A 21,438-nucleotide genomic window follows, 5' to 3' on the forward strand; every position below is an offset into this window, starting at 1 on the left:
AAAATAATATATAAAAATTCAAAACTTAGAAGGATGTGTGGATGATTAAACACTATTAAAATTTGTTAAAGAGCAAAGGGAGGTATCAGGCTTCCAAATATCATCCTCAATAAAATAAGAATCCGAGGCTAGAGATTCCTCAAAACTCCAATTTATTAGAAGAGCCATATTGACATATCTGGGAAAACCCGAATCTGAAAGCTTCCAGGTTTTCTCCACCCAGTTGAAAGTTCAAGACCCTGCCCCAACACCCACAAGTCCATCACATGGTCCAATCAGTCTCTGCCGTGAAAGAAAATCCATCCCATCCATGTCAGTCCAGGTATCGGGGCAAATTGTCTCTCAGAGAAAGAATGTTATTTTGACTGCATATCTCCCATACTCCATATAATCCCCCCTCCCAGTTTCCCACAGTAGAATGCGTGGCAGGCTTGAGGCCCAAAGGAAAAGATGGCTTCCAAGCCTGACAGGAGGGTTCTCCGGGCTGTATTCGATGTATAAGACGCACCCAGATTTTCAGTCTCTTTTTTGAGGAAAAAAGGTGTGTCTTATACTGCAAAAAATATGGTATATTTCTCCACCTAGCATCAGTCAAAAATGGGGACACCAACTCACAGAATCCTAAGCAATGGTTGCGGTTGTTTAAGCAGTCCAAAATGACATAGTTCATATATTAACCATAAGCCATGATTTTCAAAGCAGAAGATCTGAATTCATTCATGCTGATGAAAATCAAACAACCAGCAATTGTGGCTTAAATGTGATGTGTGAACTGGGACATAGTAGTTGCAATTTGTTGCAATGAATGATAGTCTGGCATTAATTGGAATTATGTGTGAACCCCGATCACTATATTTTGTTAAACCATGATTAAAACAAACTATTCCTTAATTCAGTGTGTATACTCAATTAATACACAGAGTGAAAATTATAAATGTTCCTGTTGATTGTTGCTGTTTGTTCAAGGTATAATTTAAGATGGGGCATAAGAACGTTATTTTTAAATCGGATTCTAGTTTATGATGAACTGATTCTACATAATTGATTAATGTAAAGTCGATGTGGGGGCTGTCAGTAACTTGAATAGGAACTCATTTAATATGCTATGTAATAGTAGCGTGTAAAGAAATATTTCAGAAGTCTTAAACCATGACTATAAATCAAATAGTGAACAATGCAAGTTTTGTTCTCCAAAACCAGTGTCATTTCAGTTTGTCCCTTTTTATTCCTAAAGGTATCATCTACCTATTAAAGTCTCTGCATATCATGCTGTCAGTCCTAATTCGGTGGTGTTACCTTTTTCTTGTGAATTCTGGGCCTCGAAACACGTGTCAGATATGCTAAAAATGGCTTGGAACTTGTCTTGGTTCCATGGAGCAGATAATTTATTTGCGCTTGCCAGTTATGAGACAGCAGCAGAACAGTAAGCCATTCATTTTGTTGTTCCAGTTCTGATGTTTCTTCCAATTTATGTTTAACAAAGAGCAATCCTGACTTAGTTTTGGGTCTTCACTTGGAAATGTTTATACTTTTGTTTTAATGAATGAAACCTTACCATAAAACACTGAAACTCCGGTTGAGAATAAGGTTGGCAATCTTAAATTTCGAATTCTGTCATCTCCAGCTAGTATGATTAATGATCAGGAATGGAGAAAACAGGAACCCAATAATGTTTTAAAATCAGAGATTCCTAACAAAGCTTCTAGCCAGTGGTCCGTTCTCCAAATTGTTAGCAAACAATAAGACAGGCAGTTCATTTCTCCCATAGTCTTAGTTTTTCCTTAAACTTTCCATAGCTTCTGATCTTGATTGGGTATATATTTGTGGTAGTCTTTGTGTATCCAGTGTAAACTTTTGAAAAACACAATAGTGAAAGATTTCTTCATGAACTGTCCCAGAGAACAAGAAGATCAAATTTTATTTGATGGTTAAATCAATGTGATGAAAGAAGAAAAAACAAAATATAAATTGAGATGCTATATTCGTTGGTTACTTTAAAATAAATCCTTTAATTGCCATTTTAATGTTCTTTTTTTTTTTAATTCCAGATTTTCCAGCACTTTAAAGCTCTCCTCAGAAGATATTATTATCCTTAAGTTAACATGTACAGCCTTCGGTCTGCAGGATTGTCTTAATGCCATCACTCAAGCAGCATCTCACGGGGAAGTTAGGGCTGCTGTCACAAAAATGAATTTTTATATTTTGAACGATAGGCTGGCATTAATGTGCAGCAGTAGTCCTTGTGGAGCCACTTTCAAGTCCTTGGCTTGGCAAACAGCATTAAGCAGGTTGGTGTGTAAGAACAAGGTACCTAACTGACTACAAATCCATCTGTCACTGTAGATTTAGCTTCGACATTTTCAAAGATAGCCAGTTTCTTTAGAATCTTCCCAATGCCTTTGAAAACGGTAAATCGGTATTTAGCAACCAAAAACGCAGTAGTTTTCACATTCACAGGCTCGCTAAAGATAAAGCAGTGCTAGAAAACATGTTGGGCCCTTTTGCCCTTCCTACTGTTAGCACTGCAGTCATCTGCCTGCCAGCATATTGTGAGGCATGCCTAGATCAGTGAGACGTCTGATTTTGGCAATTTTCTGGATGTATGATTTGTATGTACAGATGGTTCATGGAGGCTAAATGCATAAAGAATAGAGAAAAAGATAAAGGCAATACGTTTATTCTTTGACCATTCCTTCTGCTATGTTTTTTTTTTAATATCGTGTTTCATGGTTGCACCTTTTGATGTTTATAATTTTTATTATTATGAAGAAAGACCTCTTGCAGTCATCTGCTTTGTATTTCCGACATTTATATTTAGCATCAGCACATTGCTGTTTTCAATCTCTTTTAAGTTTATATTTCAGCAAACTACATTAATCATGTAATGCTAATGACAGGATACTGCTACAAAATGACATGTACAATATCATGGTTTATGCCTAACAGGTTTCTTCAAGTGCTTCCAGCATCTTCAGAGGATGAAAAACTTTTGGCTGATGTCATATGTTTTTTAAACAAGTTTATGAAGGAACAGAAGAATATTTCAGAGTTTGAACACCTAAAATGGATCCTGGACGTGGTCCTGAAACATGTAAGGATCTTGGGTAACACCTGATTATGTATTATCACATACAATGGTAGCTTGGTATTCAACTGCTTTGAAACTCACCAAATCTTGGACTTAATGCATTTTGATACAAACATTTTGTTTCAATTCTCAACATTTGTTTGGCACTCAGACTTGTTGGTATCGGCTGCCTTGTGACTCACTATATTATTTCTTATGGAAAACATTTGTTTAGTATTCATCATTTTAGGTAGTCAATACATTTCTTGTAACCAATTCACAATGAGTACCAAGGTACTTTCCTGTACTTACATATTTGTGCCTTTGCACTTGTCTCTAAGACTCTTTATATCTACTTACTATCTCTACTTACTATCTCTACTTACTCTACTTACTATGTGTGCGTAGTAAGTATTAGAAGCGGTTGATTGTTTTCTGTTTTTCCTTTTTCTTTTTGGATGGAGCAATCTGTATGGGTAATCTAACTGTCAGGTTCCATTCAGGCAAAGAAAACAAACAAGACAACTAAGCAGGTAGTTTGTGGTAAATGTAATCTTTATAAGCCTGTTCCGGTACTTCCAACAAACACACAATGCAAAACACGAGTGAATTAAAGCCAAGCCTGTAATTCCGTACTTCCCTTCACCATTTAAACCCTCCTGTGCCCCGCCCTCCTGTGCCCCGCCCTCTCTGTGCACGCAATACACCCAATATACTCCGATGATGTGACAGACCATGCTGGTTTACATTGCCACACATGCACTGGTGCCGTTCCATATGAAAGTCACTGCAGGATCCGAAGGTCCTTCAAGCTCTCGGTATGGCAGGGAAACAAATGTGGCACAGCAGCGATCCAAGTCACAAAACACTTCAGCCACAAATCTCCCCACCAGTGGAATGGCGCCGGGGCTGACACTAATTTAGGAGATGACAGTTTCTTTCCATAGTATGGTCTAAAATCATGACACTGCATACTGGAATGAATTGGAGGAGGAGGACTCTGATCTTCTGCAGAAAAAGAGACTTTGTCCCATTAGTCATTCATTCATTTATTAGATTTTTATCCCACCATTATTAAAAGTTATCTCATATAAAAATAAGATGCACAAGACCTTCCACAACAAAAAGCACGTGCATCAGAAACAATCATGTTTTTTTTCTGAATAAAAACCGATTTTAGATCAGGAGAAATGTATGCTTGCCATAGGATGACTATTGTGGCAGGAAGTACATTTAAATATATTCACCAAAAGAAAACTCTTCACAAAGTCACTGAATCTGGTAGGTTGTAGCCAAGGAGTTAGTGTCAATTAATAAACCATTTGGTAAATTTGTCTTGTCTCTGCCAGGAAACTCTTACCATCTGCTTGCTTGAATTTTTATATCATTGAAATTAGTTTACTGAATAACTGGTGATCTCCGTCATGCAGCATATTAATTCTGTATAAATTGCTCAGAAAATTTATTCATAAATAGCTTCTTTCTAGTACGAAAAAGCATGTCAACTGCTAGCTTCAACCTGAGTTTCATGCTCTGCTGGAGAAGAGGTAATGAAACATGTTCTATACTGATGTTATGCCTTGATCTCCTGTGCAGAATCCAAAATCTCTATTAGATCTTGTGGTACAGCCAGAATCTCCGGTCCAAGATGAAGCTGATGAGCTAAAGACAGCTGTAAGACAACAATTGCAGAAAGAATTGATTGCTTTCTTTAACACACTTCTACTCAGGTTCATGTCTGTTACTGACAGGTATGGCATAAAATGAGATACCCAGCAATATAAATCACTGGTATAATTAGTTGATTTTTAAAGTACAAGATCCGATGTCCCAGGACCACAATCAGCTGCCTCAAAGCTTAATTAGAACCTCAGGAGTCTTTCAAAAGTTTCCTCCTGATTTCTTATCAAGATTTCTGAAGTCGTTTGCCATTGTCTACTTCCTAGGTCTGAGTGGCAATGATTGGCCCAAAGTCACTCAGATAGCTTCCTACCTAAAGTATGACTAGAAATCCCGGTCTCCTGGGATTATGCCTTTACCACTAGACGGGTTTCGCGTCATGTGATGTATCATGACCTCTTTTGCCTTCGCGGAACGGGTGGGTGTGGCCTGCACGTGACGCGTCTGGCCTGTGGGCCACCAGTTTGACACTTCTGCACTAGACCAACCCTTTCTTACCATTTTCTCTATTTTTTTTACAGAAAAGATTTGGAACTTACTGGCTATTTCCGAACAGAACTAGCCTTGAAGCTTCTGCAGTATTTGCGAGTAACAGATGCCCCTCATTTCTATGGATTACCTTTCTTGGAAAGGACATTAAATAGTATGGTTCATGTCACAGCACTGCCAGGCTGGAGTTCATACTCTGTCACAGTGGAGCCATTCATGATTTGCAAGAAATACTTAGCTGGGCTTCTTGAGGTAAACAAACAATGGTATATATTTTTTGTGGTTGGGAAATAAAAAGAATGGATTGACCCTGCTTTAAACAGAATGGTTGACACTCCAGCCAAGATTTCACCAGAGGGAAGGGGAACAGGTTTCACTGTATCCTGTACAATTGGAAGTTTTTCTAGGGAGCTCATCTTTTGAAAACATTTAGTATAGTATTTTATCAGTTTCTGGTCAATGAATAGTTTCATTAATAATTGTTGTATCTTTATATCTCTCATTACTGTGGGCTACAAATATTTATCTATTGATAATTTTGAAAACCACACTTGCCATATAATAGTTACCCTTCTGAAGATGAATTAGATAGAAAATAGAATATATTGGATAATGCATATTAATTTCTAATTTGGTTAATTTCTAAAAAAAAAAGAAAGCCTAATTCTCAGATCATTTCCTTTGTGAGAGCACCACAAATAAGATTTTAACATAGAGCCCAGAAGAATAGAATATTTTTAATTGTTATGTGTAATTTAAATATTATATGTTCCTCATTTTGTTAAAAAAATAAACTCACAGCTGAAAAAGGTCTTAGAGCAACTTATGTGTAATTAATAAGAAAATGATCTTCCTGCTGGACTGCAATCTAAATGAGAGATCAGGAAAGAATGAAGTCTTACAATGTGACAAGGAATTTTGTAGCAGTTTTTTAGGTTAGTATACTTAATTGTGACAAAATGAGAGTGAATTAGCTTTTCTCAGCCACAATTCATCTGATCAGATCCATTTCCTGCTACACCTGTTATCTATCCCTTAAAAATAACAGAACTTTTATTAAAGAAATCCTATGTCACATCTAATTTGAGTTTATGCAGAGTTTAGAAAGTGAATTAAATGATAATTTTAAATAAGCAGAATAAAATTATCACACTCCAGATCTTTAGACGTACATTATGCAGGTACAATTCTTTCAAAGGAAATATTATTTCTCACAGTTTATATACCCAGATATATTGCACAATAGCTGTCAGCTCTTCAGGCCTTGATTAAAATTCTACAGGCTTTTAAACTCTTCCACTTTTTGCATATTCCCAAAGTGACACAATTAATACTTTTTTTTTTTTTGCATCTTACATCTGGCCAGCGTCCAGTAAGGACAAGAATTAATAATTGCTGAATGTATGCATTGAGAGAGCCGAAGCTATTTCCAAATTCAGAAAGAACAGAATCTGCATGTAAATGAAGTTTCATTTCCCCAAGCAGCCTTCAAAACTGTTCCAGAGTTTAACTTTAAGGGTTGATAAGCTGATATTTGTGACAAAGTTGTGATGCCTTTGAACAACAGGTTGGTTTTGTTTTTTTTTTGCTTCTCCTTTCAGGTCATCTCATCTTTTTATGTTGAGTGGGGAGGCAATGCCATGTCCTTCATGGGAAAAGGAGTTACCAAGAGTGCTGTCCTTTGTTTGCTTCACTTGTCCCATGAAATGAGTATTCAGGCTCAAGATGAGGTATGAAAACAATAAAATAAACTTCTCTTTGATTAGTACATTGCTTAGTACAGGCCTGTTTGGAACAGAGCCAAGCAAGTGGTGGGTCAGCGTCTGCGTGCACGCAATGCTTCCCTCATACCAGTGGTGGCCGCTCCCACAACTGGAGCTACGTGGGCAGGGAACTATCTCCGCTTCCACCACCACCACCACCCCGGGTCACCAAGCCAGAAAGATTGGGCAATGGGCACTGCTGGCTCAGTATAATTTTTTTCACACCTCACTTATTCTTGATATTTTAACATTGCAGCATGAATATTTTATTTTTGGCTTGTAAGAAGCGGAACCATTTAGTATTTAAGAAGGAACATTGCCCTCAGTACTGATGACTGACTAAATGTATAGTAAAGTTTAAAATAATGTATCTAGGTTATATGACTAGATACTTAAAATTGATTGGCTGTAATTTTTAGGTTTTTTTTCCCTTTTTTCCCTTTAGAGATTGATAATGCATTTTTAATGCATAACAGTTTATTGTAATTGTCCACTTTATGCATTCAGCGGAATAAAAGTCAGCATGCCTATAACTTGAAATTTGACTATGCAATATCTGATCAGTTTGTTCATCTTATATGCTTATATGCAAATTAAATTTTAGTTCTCTTGCTAGACATAGCCGTACCTGTTTGCTTTGGTGCTATATTATAATAGAGATATGAGTATTCTTTAACCCTTGGGCCATATATGGGCTCCATCTAATATCAAAAGTCCTCTATCAGTGATCAGTCAAGATTTCTTGTAAGAGTAATGTATTCTTTCAGCCTTTTGATGATGGGAAGGAGAACTGTCAAAAAGTAAGATAAACTGATATCTTCATTTGTTCTTTGAAGTCTGCTTTTGTTACATTGATGTGTAACCACCACTATATTTAAAGGAATGTGACTGAACTAAAAATAATAGTGTCCAAAATTGTTGGGAGAAACTGAAAGTAAGAAGAATGAGAAGAACATACCTAGAAATTAAGCTTTTCTCCAGTAAACAATTCCAGAAACCTTTTATATAGAACCTTTTTGTTCAGTTTCAGAGCTTTCCCCCAGTGAATACACGGTAATTCCAATCAGGCTAGATGAAGTAGAGTTAGTTACATTCCTACAAAAGATATAGACTCTATTTTTTGTTTTGTATTCAATGTTCCTTAGGTTTACCAACTGTACATTCAGCTTAATTTAACAAACAATAACCTTTAATAAAACTTTAGTATTAAATTAGCATAACTTTTTCATACATTTATAACGTCAAATATAAAATGCAATTTTGTAAGGGAAGCGAAATTAGTTCCTGTTTTTATTTTTACGGTACTTCCATTTTTCCTAACTTTACTACATTATACGGTGATCTTTTTCCCTGTGCTTTTAACTATACAAAATATACTAGTATTCTTTTATTAGGTGTGCTATTTAAGCACTGGTTTAGGATATGCATTTCACTGACTCAAAAAGTTCATAGGTTTAAATGGTTGGAAAATATATAAACAATTTGTAGTATATGTAAACTGAGCTCAGAGAGAATCCGAAAATTGTTTGTTTGGTTTTTAATAGAAATAATTTCCTTCGTAGGATTGGGTTTCACTCTGGTTCTTGCCATATGATACCAGTGAAGAACAAGGTCAATTTCGACAAGGCTTAGCATGGCTCATTCCATTATGGGTAGACAGAGACCCCGAGGTTAGTAAAAATCACATCTTTTATTGTGTATTTTTCCATTGTCATGGCCATAATAGTGCTGTTCTTCTAGTGAAAATATTATTTACCAACATGGCTCCCAGGCTTCCAATTGCAGAGGTAGGAAATAATGATCTTAGCAATTGTGTGGTTATTTCCTGATTCAGCATCAAGCGTGGAAATAACTTTAGATTGTTTCGTCCTTGTGTTACTGTTTATCTGTACCACAACCACAGCATACAAAGGAGAAACTTTCCTTTTGTTGCTTTGCAAACCCAAAGAACAAATGGATTCTCCCTAACCTTTCCTGGCCATGCAACATGGGTCCTCAAACTATGGCCCAAGGGCCACATGCAGCCTGACGAAGCCATTAATCTGGCCCGCACATTAATTTGGCCCATGAGGCTGCCCTGCCCACATCGCTCTACCCACTCTTCGGTCCCAGGAGCACAAAAACAGGCAAAAATGGCCTGTTTTTGGCCAATAAAACCCGGCCGTTTTTGCCCATTTTTTTTTTGCCTGCAGAATGCTTCTGGAGGCGAGGAAGGTGAAAAATGGGGTGCACAGACACCCCAGGAGGCCAAAAAACAGGCCTGTTTTTTACCTTCCCCACATTCAGAAGATAGAGAAAGAGAGAGGGAAAGACAGAGAGAGACTTGTTGATTGTAAGCTCCTGTTGGCGAAGAAGAATTGCTGCAAAACTGAGTTTTCTGAGGTGGAGCACTAGACTCCTAAACAAATTTTTAAAAATGATCTAGTAAAAAGAAAAGTCAACCTAAAGAGCAACCTGAAACAAAAGCAAATAAAACATCCCCAGGAGCAAAACAAATTAAAGTTTAATTTGTGTGCATTGTTCAATGGATTGCTAAATTTGCCACACCCACCTAGTCACATGACCTAGCCATGCCCACCCAGTTGGTCCAGCCCCCCAACAGTCTGAGGGACCTTGAATTGGCCCCCTGTTTATAAAGTTTGAGGACCCCTGCCATACAACATCGGATTAATGCCAATAGAGACAGGATCTTTTAAAGCAAAACTGATGGTGATCATTTTTCCTTGGAATTCTTTTGTTCACAATAAATATACTCAGATTCTCAAATTTACATGTATGCAATTTTTTTTCTTACCCTTTCAATGACATGCACACAAATGATTATTAATAAACTAGCTGCTTTTTTCTGCCTTGAATTTTGGAAACAAATGAAATGGGAATTTGCTGCATTTAAGGCTTCCCAATTAACAGAAGTATTTCATCTTTTTGAAGAGGCTTCAGAAATCACCTACTTATTCTTAAAATATTGAAATAACATTGTTTGCTCTGCCGTAGACCTCAATCACTTGTGAGATGCTTTTCTTTTTTATTTGGGATAGTTAGGGAACAAATCAGAAGTCTGTAACATAGTCACCATTATGATCAAATTCTAAATTGTTCTGGCAATTGTCAGCTACTGGACAAATAAGGAAGGCAGATGTTTTGCTTGTGTGCAAAGATTAGCATACAAAATGACACAGCTTTTGAAAAACAAGAAAATTAGATAGAAATTATTCCTTTCCACTGCCCTAATCTAACTTCTGCTGCAGAATAAGAGATTTCATTGTGTTTTGCCTGGTATCCAGTGTTGATCTACATAGGCGTGTGTGTGTGTGTGTGTGTGTGTATACCTACACACACATGCACACACCATTTCATTGAATGTGTGGATTGGATATATGGTTCACACTGGCTTTTTGATGTGCTCTTTAGTACTCAAAATGTTCACTCAAAGCTTTTGAACAAGGAGGGGACGAATGGGTATGGAGCTCTTTTTTTCAGTGGTTGTGGATAAGTTGAATGAGAGAGAAAAAAGAGAATGAGTAATTGAAGGGAAACAGTCATTATTATAGCCAAATAATTACAGTAAAAATAAAAGTGGAAGAAACTGGATTGAATAATTCTGACTTTCTGAAGGTATATTGTCCATTTATAAACTAAGATGGCAGTTGGAAGAACAGCTGTTCTAACAATTTCCTTCTAGTTTCTCTGCATCGGTTGATAGTATGAATTACAGAAGAAAATCCCATAAGGAATACTGTATCTCTGGTTTCAATTGTATGTTAAGATATTCTGAATTAATGTATGCATTTAAATCCAAATTTTTAAGCTGTTTTACATGGCCACCAAGGATGATAAAAACTCCCTTGTTGTTCACATTTCCAACATACAGTTGAGGTATCTCTATACATTTCAGATTATTTTTTCTACTGGCAAATACCAAGGATGCATTATTTAATTTTAAAAAAATATATTTTAAGAATATATATGTAACAAAGCGGATGATGGCTAGTCGTGGATTCAAATCTATTTATTTGATAAAGTTGTAATTTTCTCTATTTTATGTTTTAGTGCATAAAATCTTTTCATGCATAAGATTGTTAGATTCAGAAATACTTCTTTTTGCTGTTTTAAGCATTTTGTGAGGGAAGAGAAAAATGAGATAAAATTGAATTTAATTTACTGAGATTTTAAATTTGGATTTTTTTTTCATTCTTTTGGGTTTAGGATAAAAAGTTTGTCTTCATGCATGTGTGCTACTATAGTTTTGTAGGAAATGATTCATTTCTTATTTTTGAAAAGATTTATCCTACAAGATTTTGTATGTGGACTGTATGCTCCATTAATTCCATTAATTTCTAAAAGCGTATGTTTAATATTAGCAACTAGGTCAGTGTTGGCAAACCTTTTCAGCACCAGGTGCTGAAATGGGAGCGTGTACACGGGAGAGAGCGCTGGAAACCAGAAGAGCAGCTCCCCAGCACACAAGTGTGAGAGCACTGAAAAACGGAAGAGCAGTTCCACAGTGCACATGCGCGCAGTAGGAAGCAGAGCTTTCGAATTCCAGAATGTGCATGCGTGCTGGTCACCTGGTCTTCTGGTTTCTGGCGCTCCTGCATGCCAGGGAGCTGCTCTTCCGGTTTCTGACGCTCCCGTGTGCGCTAAGACCAGGTGGCTGGAACCAGGAAGAGCAACGTGCTAGCGTGCCCAGAGAGATGGCTCTGTGTGCCACTTCCGATACGCATGCCATAGGTTCGCCAACACTGAACTAGGTTGAGGCAATTAATTTTAAAACGATACTATTAAATCAGTACTTAATTTAAACAGTTACTTATAAATCATCAACATGCTATATAAAGTGCATTAAAAAGTTTAGTGGGCAGATGAGTTTTAATACATAGCATCCAGAGTTGTGCTTTAAGATAAGCAGCCACACAAATATTTAAATAAATTTAATGTGTTGTTGTTTTTTCATTGATATTAGGTAAAGTTCACTTCACTTGCAATAGGATCAGCACTTACATCACTAGACGTGGGCTGCTTCGCTTTAGCAGAAAGTTGCCAGAACATATCAGGAGGATTATGGGGAACTGTAATTAACATCCTTCTGGATAAATCCGAATGCAGCATGGTGCGAAGAGAGGTTTGTAAATCCCAGAAATGTAAACATGAATTTTCAACCGATTATAACTTGGTACTTGCTTGGATTGAAGCAAGTGCCTAGGTCATTTATCTAGAAGAGCATGGACTGTGTCCTTAGCTTTTGCCTGTCTCCCTTTCTCTTCTAAAAAGATTATCCAAGAAATAGTGAACAATAAAAACAATTACAGTGTGGAATTAAATACAAAACTTTGACAGTGGATTATTCTTATATGAATAGTGCTAGATCTGCTACATTAGGTATATATCCTAGGTAATCAGATCTCGAATCGGCTGTCACCTCTCCTGACAAGATAATGGCTGAGCCATTGCCCCCCCCCCACACATACTTATTCCTATATCCAATAAGGTTACTGCATCAATTTTTGAGTTTGAGTAAGACCCTTCTTACTCCTATTTTTTCATAGAGTATATGATGCCTCTAGATAGGCCATCTAGGTGTTCTGAGATTGCAGTTTCTCAGGAGAGTAATGTAAAATAATGAAACCATTTTCCATAATAATTTTAAGGGATACCTCATTTTCTCCACAGCATAAATCAATAAAGTTAGCCATTATGAAAAATTAAGCAACATGAAGCAATTTTCAGACTGAACTGTAACAATTGAAACATTAGCACTAAAAATACATTGAATAGTAGCTGAATCACAAATACTTTCATCTTTTTAAACTGTCAATCTGTGTAAGAACTTGTTAGAAAAATTATATTACATAGAAAGGAAATTTTCCATCTCTGCTTCAATTCTACTAAAGAATGCAAAATTTGATTTCTTTTTAAATAATCCACTGCATAGCCAAAATCTTAAAACAGAAAAATTATGACGTATGAATTGAATGTATACTTTGCATTGCATTGATTCAGTATGTACTAGCCTAAATTCTTTTAACTGCAGCCAGAGGGCACTGTTGATGTTTGTCTTTTTTTTTCTTTGTAGGCTGCATTTATTCTTCAGAATCTTTTGGTTATCCCACTGCCCAGTGAAGAGGCTAAAGACTCCAATTGGCAGGTGACTGGTTGACTTTATATGTTATTACTGCTCATCAATAGGATTATGCACAGCAATTTGTAATTTAGCAAGAGTACAAGTTCTTTTAGATGTACCTAGATGTGAAAATATGCATAATTTAACAAATACCTTGTTAATAGAGAAGCAATTTTTTTTTCCTAGTCTTGTTGACCTTCAAACAAAGCTTTCTATATTAGATGAAAACAAAAACTTGGTGGTTTTCAAGTTAAACTAAGCTAAAAAGTAGATTTAGAAATGTCTTGAAAATAGACCCATCATTCAAATAAGATTCACATGCATTTTCATTTTTTTAAAAAAAATCTGAATTCAGTTTCCCTGATAAATGCAATTTAGTTGTAATTTACTATCATAGAAGCAGTGTCCCAATGCCATAGAATTACGTGGGTTTTTTTCATATAAGGTCAAAGATACAGGTGTGATCTCTGAGAGGAAATCCACCATCACATTCTTTCTTCCTTGCTCTCAAACTGATTGTATTAAATTTGTTTTATGTATTTTATGTTACAAATATTTGTCAAGATTTTCCCATCAAAATGTTTTCCATAGTCGTTCAGAATTAATTTATGCGTTGATGATGGCCCAAGGCAGGGATGGGGAACTATGGCCTTTTTACAATCTGTGAACTTCAACTCCCAGAATTCCTGAGCAACATGGCTGGATCTAGTCAAATGAAGTGTATCAATGTGGATGAGATCATGCTGTTTGAAAATTGTAGGGGGGGGGGGATTTATGAAACAAAATGTAACACAGCTTTTTAAAGATGCCTTTGGAATGCCTGATACTGTTGATATAATATAATAGTATCATATTCTCCCTGTCTCTGTTCTCCTCAAAGTTGGACTTAGAAAAGGGGAAGTGCTAATGAGCGGGTATTCTTTTTTCAATGATTTTATTACAGATTATATTATATAGGTCAAACTTATACAACTACAAAATAGATACATTAAAGAAAAACAAGTAAAAAATAAGATGCAGAAGAGAATTAACCGAGGTAAAGATTAAAAAAAATCCTCTCCTTCATCCTGAGCAAGTATAATCAACGTTAAGAATTTACCACTGTCGGTTAAAATCAAACATCTCTTCATTCCATAACTTTCCCCGGTATCTATAAACCCATCTTTAAAACCTCATCCCTCACTGTTTAAACAGTGAGTCCAACAGGGGTCATCAGAAATGACAACATAAGTTTCACACATTATCTCTTGCACCCAAATGAAACCATCCTTTCTCTTTAAATAAATCTCGTCTCTCTTGAAATAATAAAAATTCCATCCCACTCAAAAATAATTAAGCATTGCCAGAAATAGCCATCATAATCCAGTCCTAATCAAGAAGCTTTTCAACATTCCCCAAAATAATCTTTTAACCTTAGTCAAATAAATTAATTTTATATACTTTCTGTGGAGAGTCTTTTAAAATCCTCAAAGAAAGTTCTAGAATCTGTCTTCGCATACGCTTTTCCTCTCTGAGTTGTTTTCTTCATTTTTATCAAGCCCTCTTTATACTTCCAATGTAGCAACCCCAGCAAACCCCTCTTGTAAATTCAGTGTAAGGGAATAATCCAAATAACTCGTCTGGTTTATTATTTGTTTGTTTTTTTCAATTTTGAATAATCATCTTTCATTTGTTGTTTCCATCTCTTACAAACTGTGATTTTTAATTCCATCTATAAACCAATTTCAGTTTTATTCAGTGGGGCTGAACCCTCTGTAATTACACCAGCACTGCTAATTAAGAGTTAAATTGGTCAAAAACTTCATGTTACCATGAATGAAATAGAATTCTTTCAAAGTAGACTTCTGGTGCCCTCTAATGTATAATCTTCAAAGTCTTTTGAATCAGCACAGATTATAAACAGAACATTTTTCCCCCAAGGGAGAGAATCCTTTCAATCAATGTCCAAATCTTAAATCTGTTTGAAACTTTCCAAAGCCAAGGGTAATCATCCTCTTGCTGTATATTCCAGAAAATACAGATCTTTATACTTGTAATTAAACTGCTTTTTAAAGAACAGTTGGATGAAGAGCTGGACCAGCGATTTTCATAAAAGTTGCCAGTCTGATAGTTCTTAATCTTTAAAGAAAGCTAAATAAATTTTAAATAAATATTTATTTAACAAATAAATAAAATTCAAAGTGATTTAAGAGTTGAATTTAAGTTTCTTATAGGCAATATTAGTGGCTGTATACATAATGTAATGTTGTGACTCCCAGCTGATAGCAAGCCTACTGCAAAAACACAGTTCCTGCCATCCCCTCACAAAAAAACAGCTACATTGAGCAGATATGGATGATCAGATTATCTCTCTTTAACCCCAGATAAATTTCAGCTGCCCTGTTTCTCCAATTGGGCATTTTCTTTACCATTCACTGAAAGTTTAAGTCTGCATTCTTCAGTCCTCCTTCAAAAATCACTAATATTCTTACTTCGCTCCCTGCTGAAACTCTATAAACAGACTAGAATGGCTTTTGTTGGCAGTGGGAGACTGTCTTTTTGGTTTAGTAATAAAAGTTATAGGGGCAGAAAACTTTTTTCACAGTTAAAGGAACAAAGGAATCTCCATGACATCAAGACTCACTACTTGGACTGATGTTTTGCTCTGTTACCCTCAAAGGTAGTGGCATCAAAGAGAGACACGTGAAAGCAGGCATTGACAGAAACTTGATGTTATTCAAACAGTTGTTTGCGAAATTAATTTTAAAACAACTTAATATAGCTACTTGAAGGACATGCAGATGAAAATGGAATTCCTGCTTTGGGGAACAGTGCCAACCCAGATTAGTAATAGACAGTTTGGCAAGCTGCCTATTTGAGGCTTGTCAGTGTGAAGCTGTTATCTTAATGCTTTTTAGTATGCTTGTGATTAACTTTTTAAATATTTCATGGATGCCTAAGAACTCTCTTTCAATAGTAAATCTGTGCTTTTTAAATAAATCTTATTGGATTGGACCCAATGAGGCAGTGGGGGGGGGGGGAGGTTTTTAAGAACAAGTAGCAGTAATTAGCATATGCCAGTGGAAACGCTAGTTGAAAAATTCACAAAAGGTATAATAGGTTTTCTAGCCATTCTCCCTCTCTCTTCAGCAAAATTAAAGCATTATTTTATTTTGTTTTTCCAAGTTCATTGCACTAGTATGAAATGTAAAATAATATTACAACACATAGCTCTTCTCTCTTTTTTTTACACACACACACACACACACACATACACACACCGTGTTTCCCAAAAATAAGACCCTGTTTTATTTTTTGCCACAAAAAAGCACCAGGTCTTATTTTTTTGGGGGGGGGGGATGTTGTTCCCTGACTCACCTAATTTGTGCCTTTTTGCTGTCAGAGGCCTTCAGGAACATTTGTGGTCGTCAAGGCTTTCCTGAAGGCTTCTGCAGCTGATAACAGAGCTCCAGATCGATCCGGAACTCTGTTATTGGCTGCAGAGGCCTTCAGGAAAGTGTAGGTGTAGGGGTGTGCAAGGCCTGGCTGCAACTATCCGAAGGTAAGTAGTAGGGCAGATCCCCCCCCCCATCTCCCCCCAGCTTAAATTTTACCCATATATCCTGGAATGGTCTTAATTAGGTCTTATTTTGGTGTAGGACCTATATTGGGCACATGGGTTAAAATCATCCTAGGACTTACTTTGGGGGTAGGTTGTATTTTTGGGGAATCATGGTATATGATTCAGAGAAAGAGAGAGAGAGAAAATGAGAATGTACATGTACTGTATATATGTATACATATATATAAATTTTAGAGAACTACCTATTGCATCAGCAGACTGACTGTATCCAACAGAGTCGAAATAGATTGGGTTAGTAATTAGTTCAAGTTTCTTGAGTCACTGGTGGAAGAATAGAAATCAGCATCAAAAGGAGACGTACACATCAGAATTGGCAGAGCCACGGCTTTTCTTTGAATTGTTAATGTGGTGCCTCATTTCACTGAAAACAGAGATGCAGATCTTGCAGACACGGTCCTGCTGATCTTGCTCAAATCTTACAAATGGTTTTTTAAAACATTTATAAGGAAAAGGGTAGGTGGAATGGTATACAAATTTTGGCAGTTGCAAGTATGGCAGACGCCCCCTCCCTCCAAACTCATAAGATACATCTATGTATAAGACATTAATACAAAATCATATAAAATCAGCATATTAAATCTAAAAAAAGAAGTTTCAATCAGCTTATATATTATGATATATAGTCTAGATATAATTTCATTATTACTTTCGGTCTGTTTATAACAATGTGATTTTCTTATTCATTTTTGTGATCTGAGCTTTCTTGGTATTGTCCCTTCTCCCTCCGCTGGCAGAGCTCCGGCCCCTCCCGTGTCTTGTGTGACCGTTGAAGAGTCTTCTGCTTTTTCTAGGTTCGCTTTATTTTTTTCCATAAAGGCCTGGGCCTCTATGGGTGTATTGATTCTGATTCTTGTCTCCTCCCAGAATATCAGCATCCCTTCAGGCATCAACCATCTAAACCACACCCCTTTCTGGTATAATTTATTCGCCAATTGCGAATAATTTTTCCTTTTCTCCCTAATTTTTTTCGGGATCTGCTTCAAGATGGTTATCTCCCTATCATGATATGTCAATGCTTGCCCCCTTTGTACACCCAGAATTATGTCTCTTGTGCTTTTCCTAAGAAATTTGATATGAACCTCCCTGGGTACATTGTGTGTTTTGGCATATGCTGAATTCACTCTATAGACCAGGTCTATCTCCCATTCCATCTGTTGTTTATCTTTGTGTATATATTCAGCTAGGATGTTAGTCATAATGTCCCTTATATTTTCCCCATCTACTTCTATAACATTTTGAAATCTAAGATAAAAGGACATTCTCTCAAACTCTGTTTTCATTTGTTGGGTATCAAGTTCTTTGTTACCCTTCTGAAGAGCCTCTACCCCCCCCCCTCGCCTCCGCCACCCCATCCTCCACAAGGTCCAGTCTCTGTGAGTTCTTATAAATTTGGGCTTGATTCTCTTTAATTTCTTCCTTCATTTCCTTTAATTGTTTCTTAATTTCTTCCTGGCCCTGTATGAGTTGCTGAAGCATTTGCTGCAAATCCATCTCTGTACTCTTAGGTTGCATCAGTTCTGTAATCTTTGACTGTGTAGCAGGACTGGATGTTGCAGATGTCGGTGCAGAGGTAGCAAAGCCAGGTTTTCCAGGTGGTGGTCTTTTAGGAGACATGGTTTATAAAACAGAGAGATCAGTCAGTGTAGAGACTGGACAGCTGGAGAAGTAGAGCAGGCAGATGAGTCCAGGAGGCAGAGGATCCAAACAGATGGGAGTTTCTTTAATCAGTCTAGCAATAGAGAAAAATTTTCTCTCCAGAGGGTTCAGGAAATAGCAGTCCACAAGAGGTTCTTCTGGGTGACACGGAGACAAAGACCGGAAGCCTGAATTTTAAAGGTGGAGTCAGGTTTCACAGTTCATGAAGACAACGGAAGTGTGCCATCTTGCCCTGCCAGCTTTGGGCTCAGAGGCATAACAAACTTTTAAAAGTTCAAAAAGTTCTCAGTTCACCCATAAGTTCTGGAATTAAGTCCAATGAAAGTCACTTTTACAGGGGTGAGGCATCATTAGTTGGCTCTCCCCCCTCCTCCTTCCCCTGGGGGCGAAAGCACAAATCTTCTCAAGCCGCTTGTCCAAGGGGGGGGGAATCCCCCTCCCTCTAGCCGCACCTCCAGCGAAAATCCAAAAGTTTAGTTTTTAAAATCGCTGAAAAGTCCATCAGTTCAAAAGTAAAGGAATGAAGAAAGGAAGCACCTCACCATACCGCCGCTGCTTCCTTCAGTATTGCGTTGTCCGTTCGGCATGGAGCGAGACGCAGGTGCGCCCTCCGAGACTGCTCCCCGGTGCCTAGAACGAAGCGGAGAAGCCCCCACCAGCCGCCGCTGATGCCAGGACCCTCCGCGAGCCGTTCCCTCGGCAGGCCGCCTCTCCGGGGCATCTTGTGCCCCCCCAGAAGCGGGGGAAGCCCACCGGGAGAGCGGGAGCGGGCAAAGGACTTGCCCGTCGCCGTAGCCGCCGGAACCGGAAGACCAGGCCTGAACAAGCTTGATGGTTTCCTAATGTGACACCAACAACATCCTCTGGAATCTCCCGCCACAACTGTCTGAAGATACTATAAGAATGAGATTCAGTAAGTAACCTACAAGAGAGGTTGAAAGACAAACAAGCAGATTAAGATGGTTTGGGCATGTATGCAGAATGGAAGAGCATCACCTTTACAGACCTCAGTGGAAAAAGTAATCCACACAAGGGAAGTTTCAGTGAACAGCACCAATAAAAATATGGCCAAAGCAAATTGAAGATGTACTGGAAAAAGAAACCTTAAGACTCTACTTACATGATACAAAATAAGCTGCCCACTATTGGAAAAATTGCAAAACCAGTGTAACAGCAACATACTGACTCTGAGATTATCATTGTCCAGATGCTGACTAAAGAAATGAAAATCAAATATAAAATTTGTGATGGCTCTTTACAACCTAAGGGATATATTGATAGTCTAGGCCATTGGTTCCCAAACTTTTTCAGTCCACCGCCCCCTTGGTGTTACAATCTGATCCTCAGTGCCCCTACCCAGTGGTGGAATTCAAATTTTTTTCTACCACTTCTGTGGGCGTGGCTTGGTGGGCGTGGCTGGGGAGGGGTCATGTGACTGGGCTGTTTGCACGATGGAAGAAAGATAGTAACAGTAAAATTCAAAACTGTAACAATTAATTGCACATTTATTCAAAATCAATTTAAAAACCTTTTTAGTTAATGTTAATTCAACAAAATTGTTGAACATGATCCAGTGATACCAGGTTTTCAAAGTCTGATAGTCATTTATCAAGAACCTTAGTGACTAGCAACTTAGTAAACTCAGTAAAATTTAGTAACTACTTCACTGTTCAGTAAATTCTTAATCTGATGGATGGGCTTGATGAAGTGATACCAGTTTCCCAATGTCTGGTTTTAAGTCACTTAGCAGGAGTCTTAAATCACTACGTTCAGTAATCTGGAGTCAATTTCTTTGCTTGGACAGAAGTTGGATGACCACACTGAAGCCACGTTCTACCTAATATGATGTTGGAAATGCAACAAGGAACTTCTTAACCACTGTCCATAGTGCAGGATAGTGATCAGAAATTTCTTTCTGTAACCGAAACTCTTGGTACGATTTCTTAAACTTTGGCTTCAGCTCAATGTCATTTTACAGCTCTATGAGTTGTTCCTCCACTACCCCATCTTCCTCTGTATCTGAAAATGGATTTATCACCCAATCTGGAATTTCCATCAAAAGAAGATCCTGATATTGCTCAGACATATCTTTATGCAGCATGTCCAAATGATCACAAAAACTTGATCATCTTGCATCCCACCTTTCTCTTCTAGCTCAGAGAAGCTCGGAAATTGGTATAGCTTGCAACGGCCTATATTGCGCTTAAATAGAGTTAACTTTGAAATAAACGTAGAGATGACAGATTTGGCCTTAATAAGAATTGACCTAATTTCCTTGCAACTGCAAATTCACTTCATTGAACTTTGCAAATAGTTCTGATAAATAAGCAATGTCATGCCTGATCTCTTTGAATTCACCACTGAGCAAGACATTCTTGTCTTCAAAAAAACTCCACAACAGTGTTGAAAGGATTGTAAAAGCATCTCACACAGTTGCCTTTTGATAGCCAACAAACTTCTGTATGGAGCAGCAAATGATCAAAATCTTCATCATTGAAAAGGTTTTGAAAAAGTGACTTCTGACCATTTTTGATAGTTATGACCATTGTAACATCCCCATGGTCATAAGATCAAAATTTGGATGCTTGGCAACTGACTCATACTGTATTTATGATGGTTGCAGTGTCCCGAGGTCATATTATCATCTTTTGCAACCTTCTGACAAGGCAAATTCAATGGAGGAGCCAGATTCACTTAACAACGTTAGTAACAAGTGCAGTGATTCATTTAACAAGTGGCAAGAAAGATAATAAAATAGGGCAAAATTCACTTAACAAAATAAATTTTGGGCTCAGTTATAGTCATAATCTGAGGACTACCTGTAGTCTGCAGCAGGAGGAAAAAGGCTTTTCAAAGAGCTAAGAGATAGCAGAGTTTGGAATGTAGGTAGGAAGAGAGCAAGTTTGTATCTTCCTTAGCAATTTGTGAAATACAGGTGGTCCTTATCTTACAACTATTAGTTTAGTGACAGTATGAAATTACAATGGCACTGAAAGAATTGAGTTATGACTGTTTTTCACACTTATAACCGTTGCACCAT

At 37.4% G+C, this 21,438-nt stretch overlaps 1 protein-coding gene across 2 annotated transcripts in view; it reads left to right on the forward strand.

Moving 5' to 3' along the window:
* Nucleotides 1-21,438, forward strand: part of RTTN (rotatin) — a 102,356-nt gene that overhangs the window by 35,304 nt on the left and 45,614 nt on the right. For both annotated transcript variants that reach the window (XM_081950951.1, XM_081950950.1), the window contains exons 24-32: nucleotides 1,235-1,423; nucleotides 2,049-2,288; nucleotides 2,947-3,091; nucleotides 4,664-4,818; nucleotides 5,269-5,488; nucleotides 6,838-6,966; nucleotides 8,562-8,669; nucleotides 11,963-12,121; nucleotides 13,073-13,144. In XM_081950951.1, coding sequence (XP_081807077.1) covers nucleotides 1,235-1,423; nucleotides 2,049-2,288; nucleotides 2,947-3,091; nucleotides 4,664-4,818; nucleotides 5,269-5,488; nucleotides 6,838-6,966; nucleotides 8,562-8,669; nucleotides 11,963-12,121; nucleotides 13,073-13,144 — 1,417 coding nt within the window. The remainder of the gene's footprint in view (nucleotides 1-1,234; nucleotides 1,424-2,048; nucleotides 2,289-2,946; nucleotides 3,092-4,663; nucleotides 4,819-5,268; nucleotides 5,489-6,837; nucleotides 6,967-8,561; nucleotides 8,670-11,962; nucleotides 12,122-13,072; nucleotides 13,145-21,438) is intronic.

Source organism: Natrix helvetica (assembly GCF_964273705.1).
Source record: "Natrix helvetica genome assembly, chromosome: 4".
Lineage (NCBI taxonomy): Eukaryota > Metazoa > Chordata > Lepidosauria > Squamata > Natricidae > Natrix > Natrix helvetica.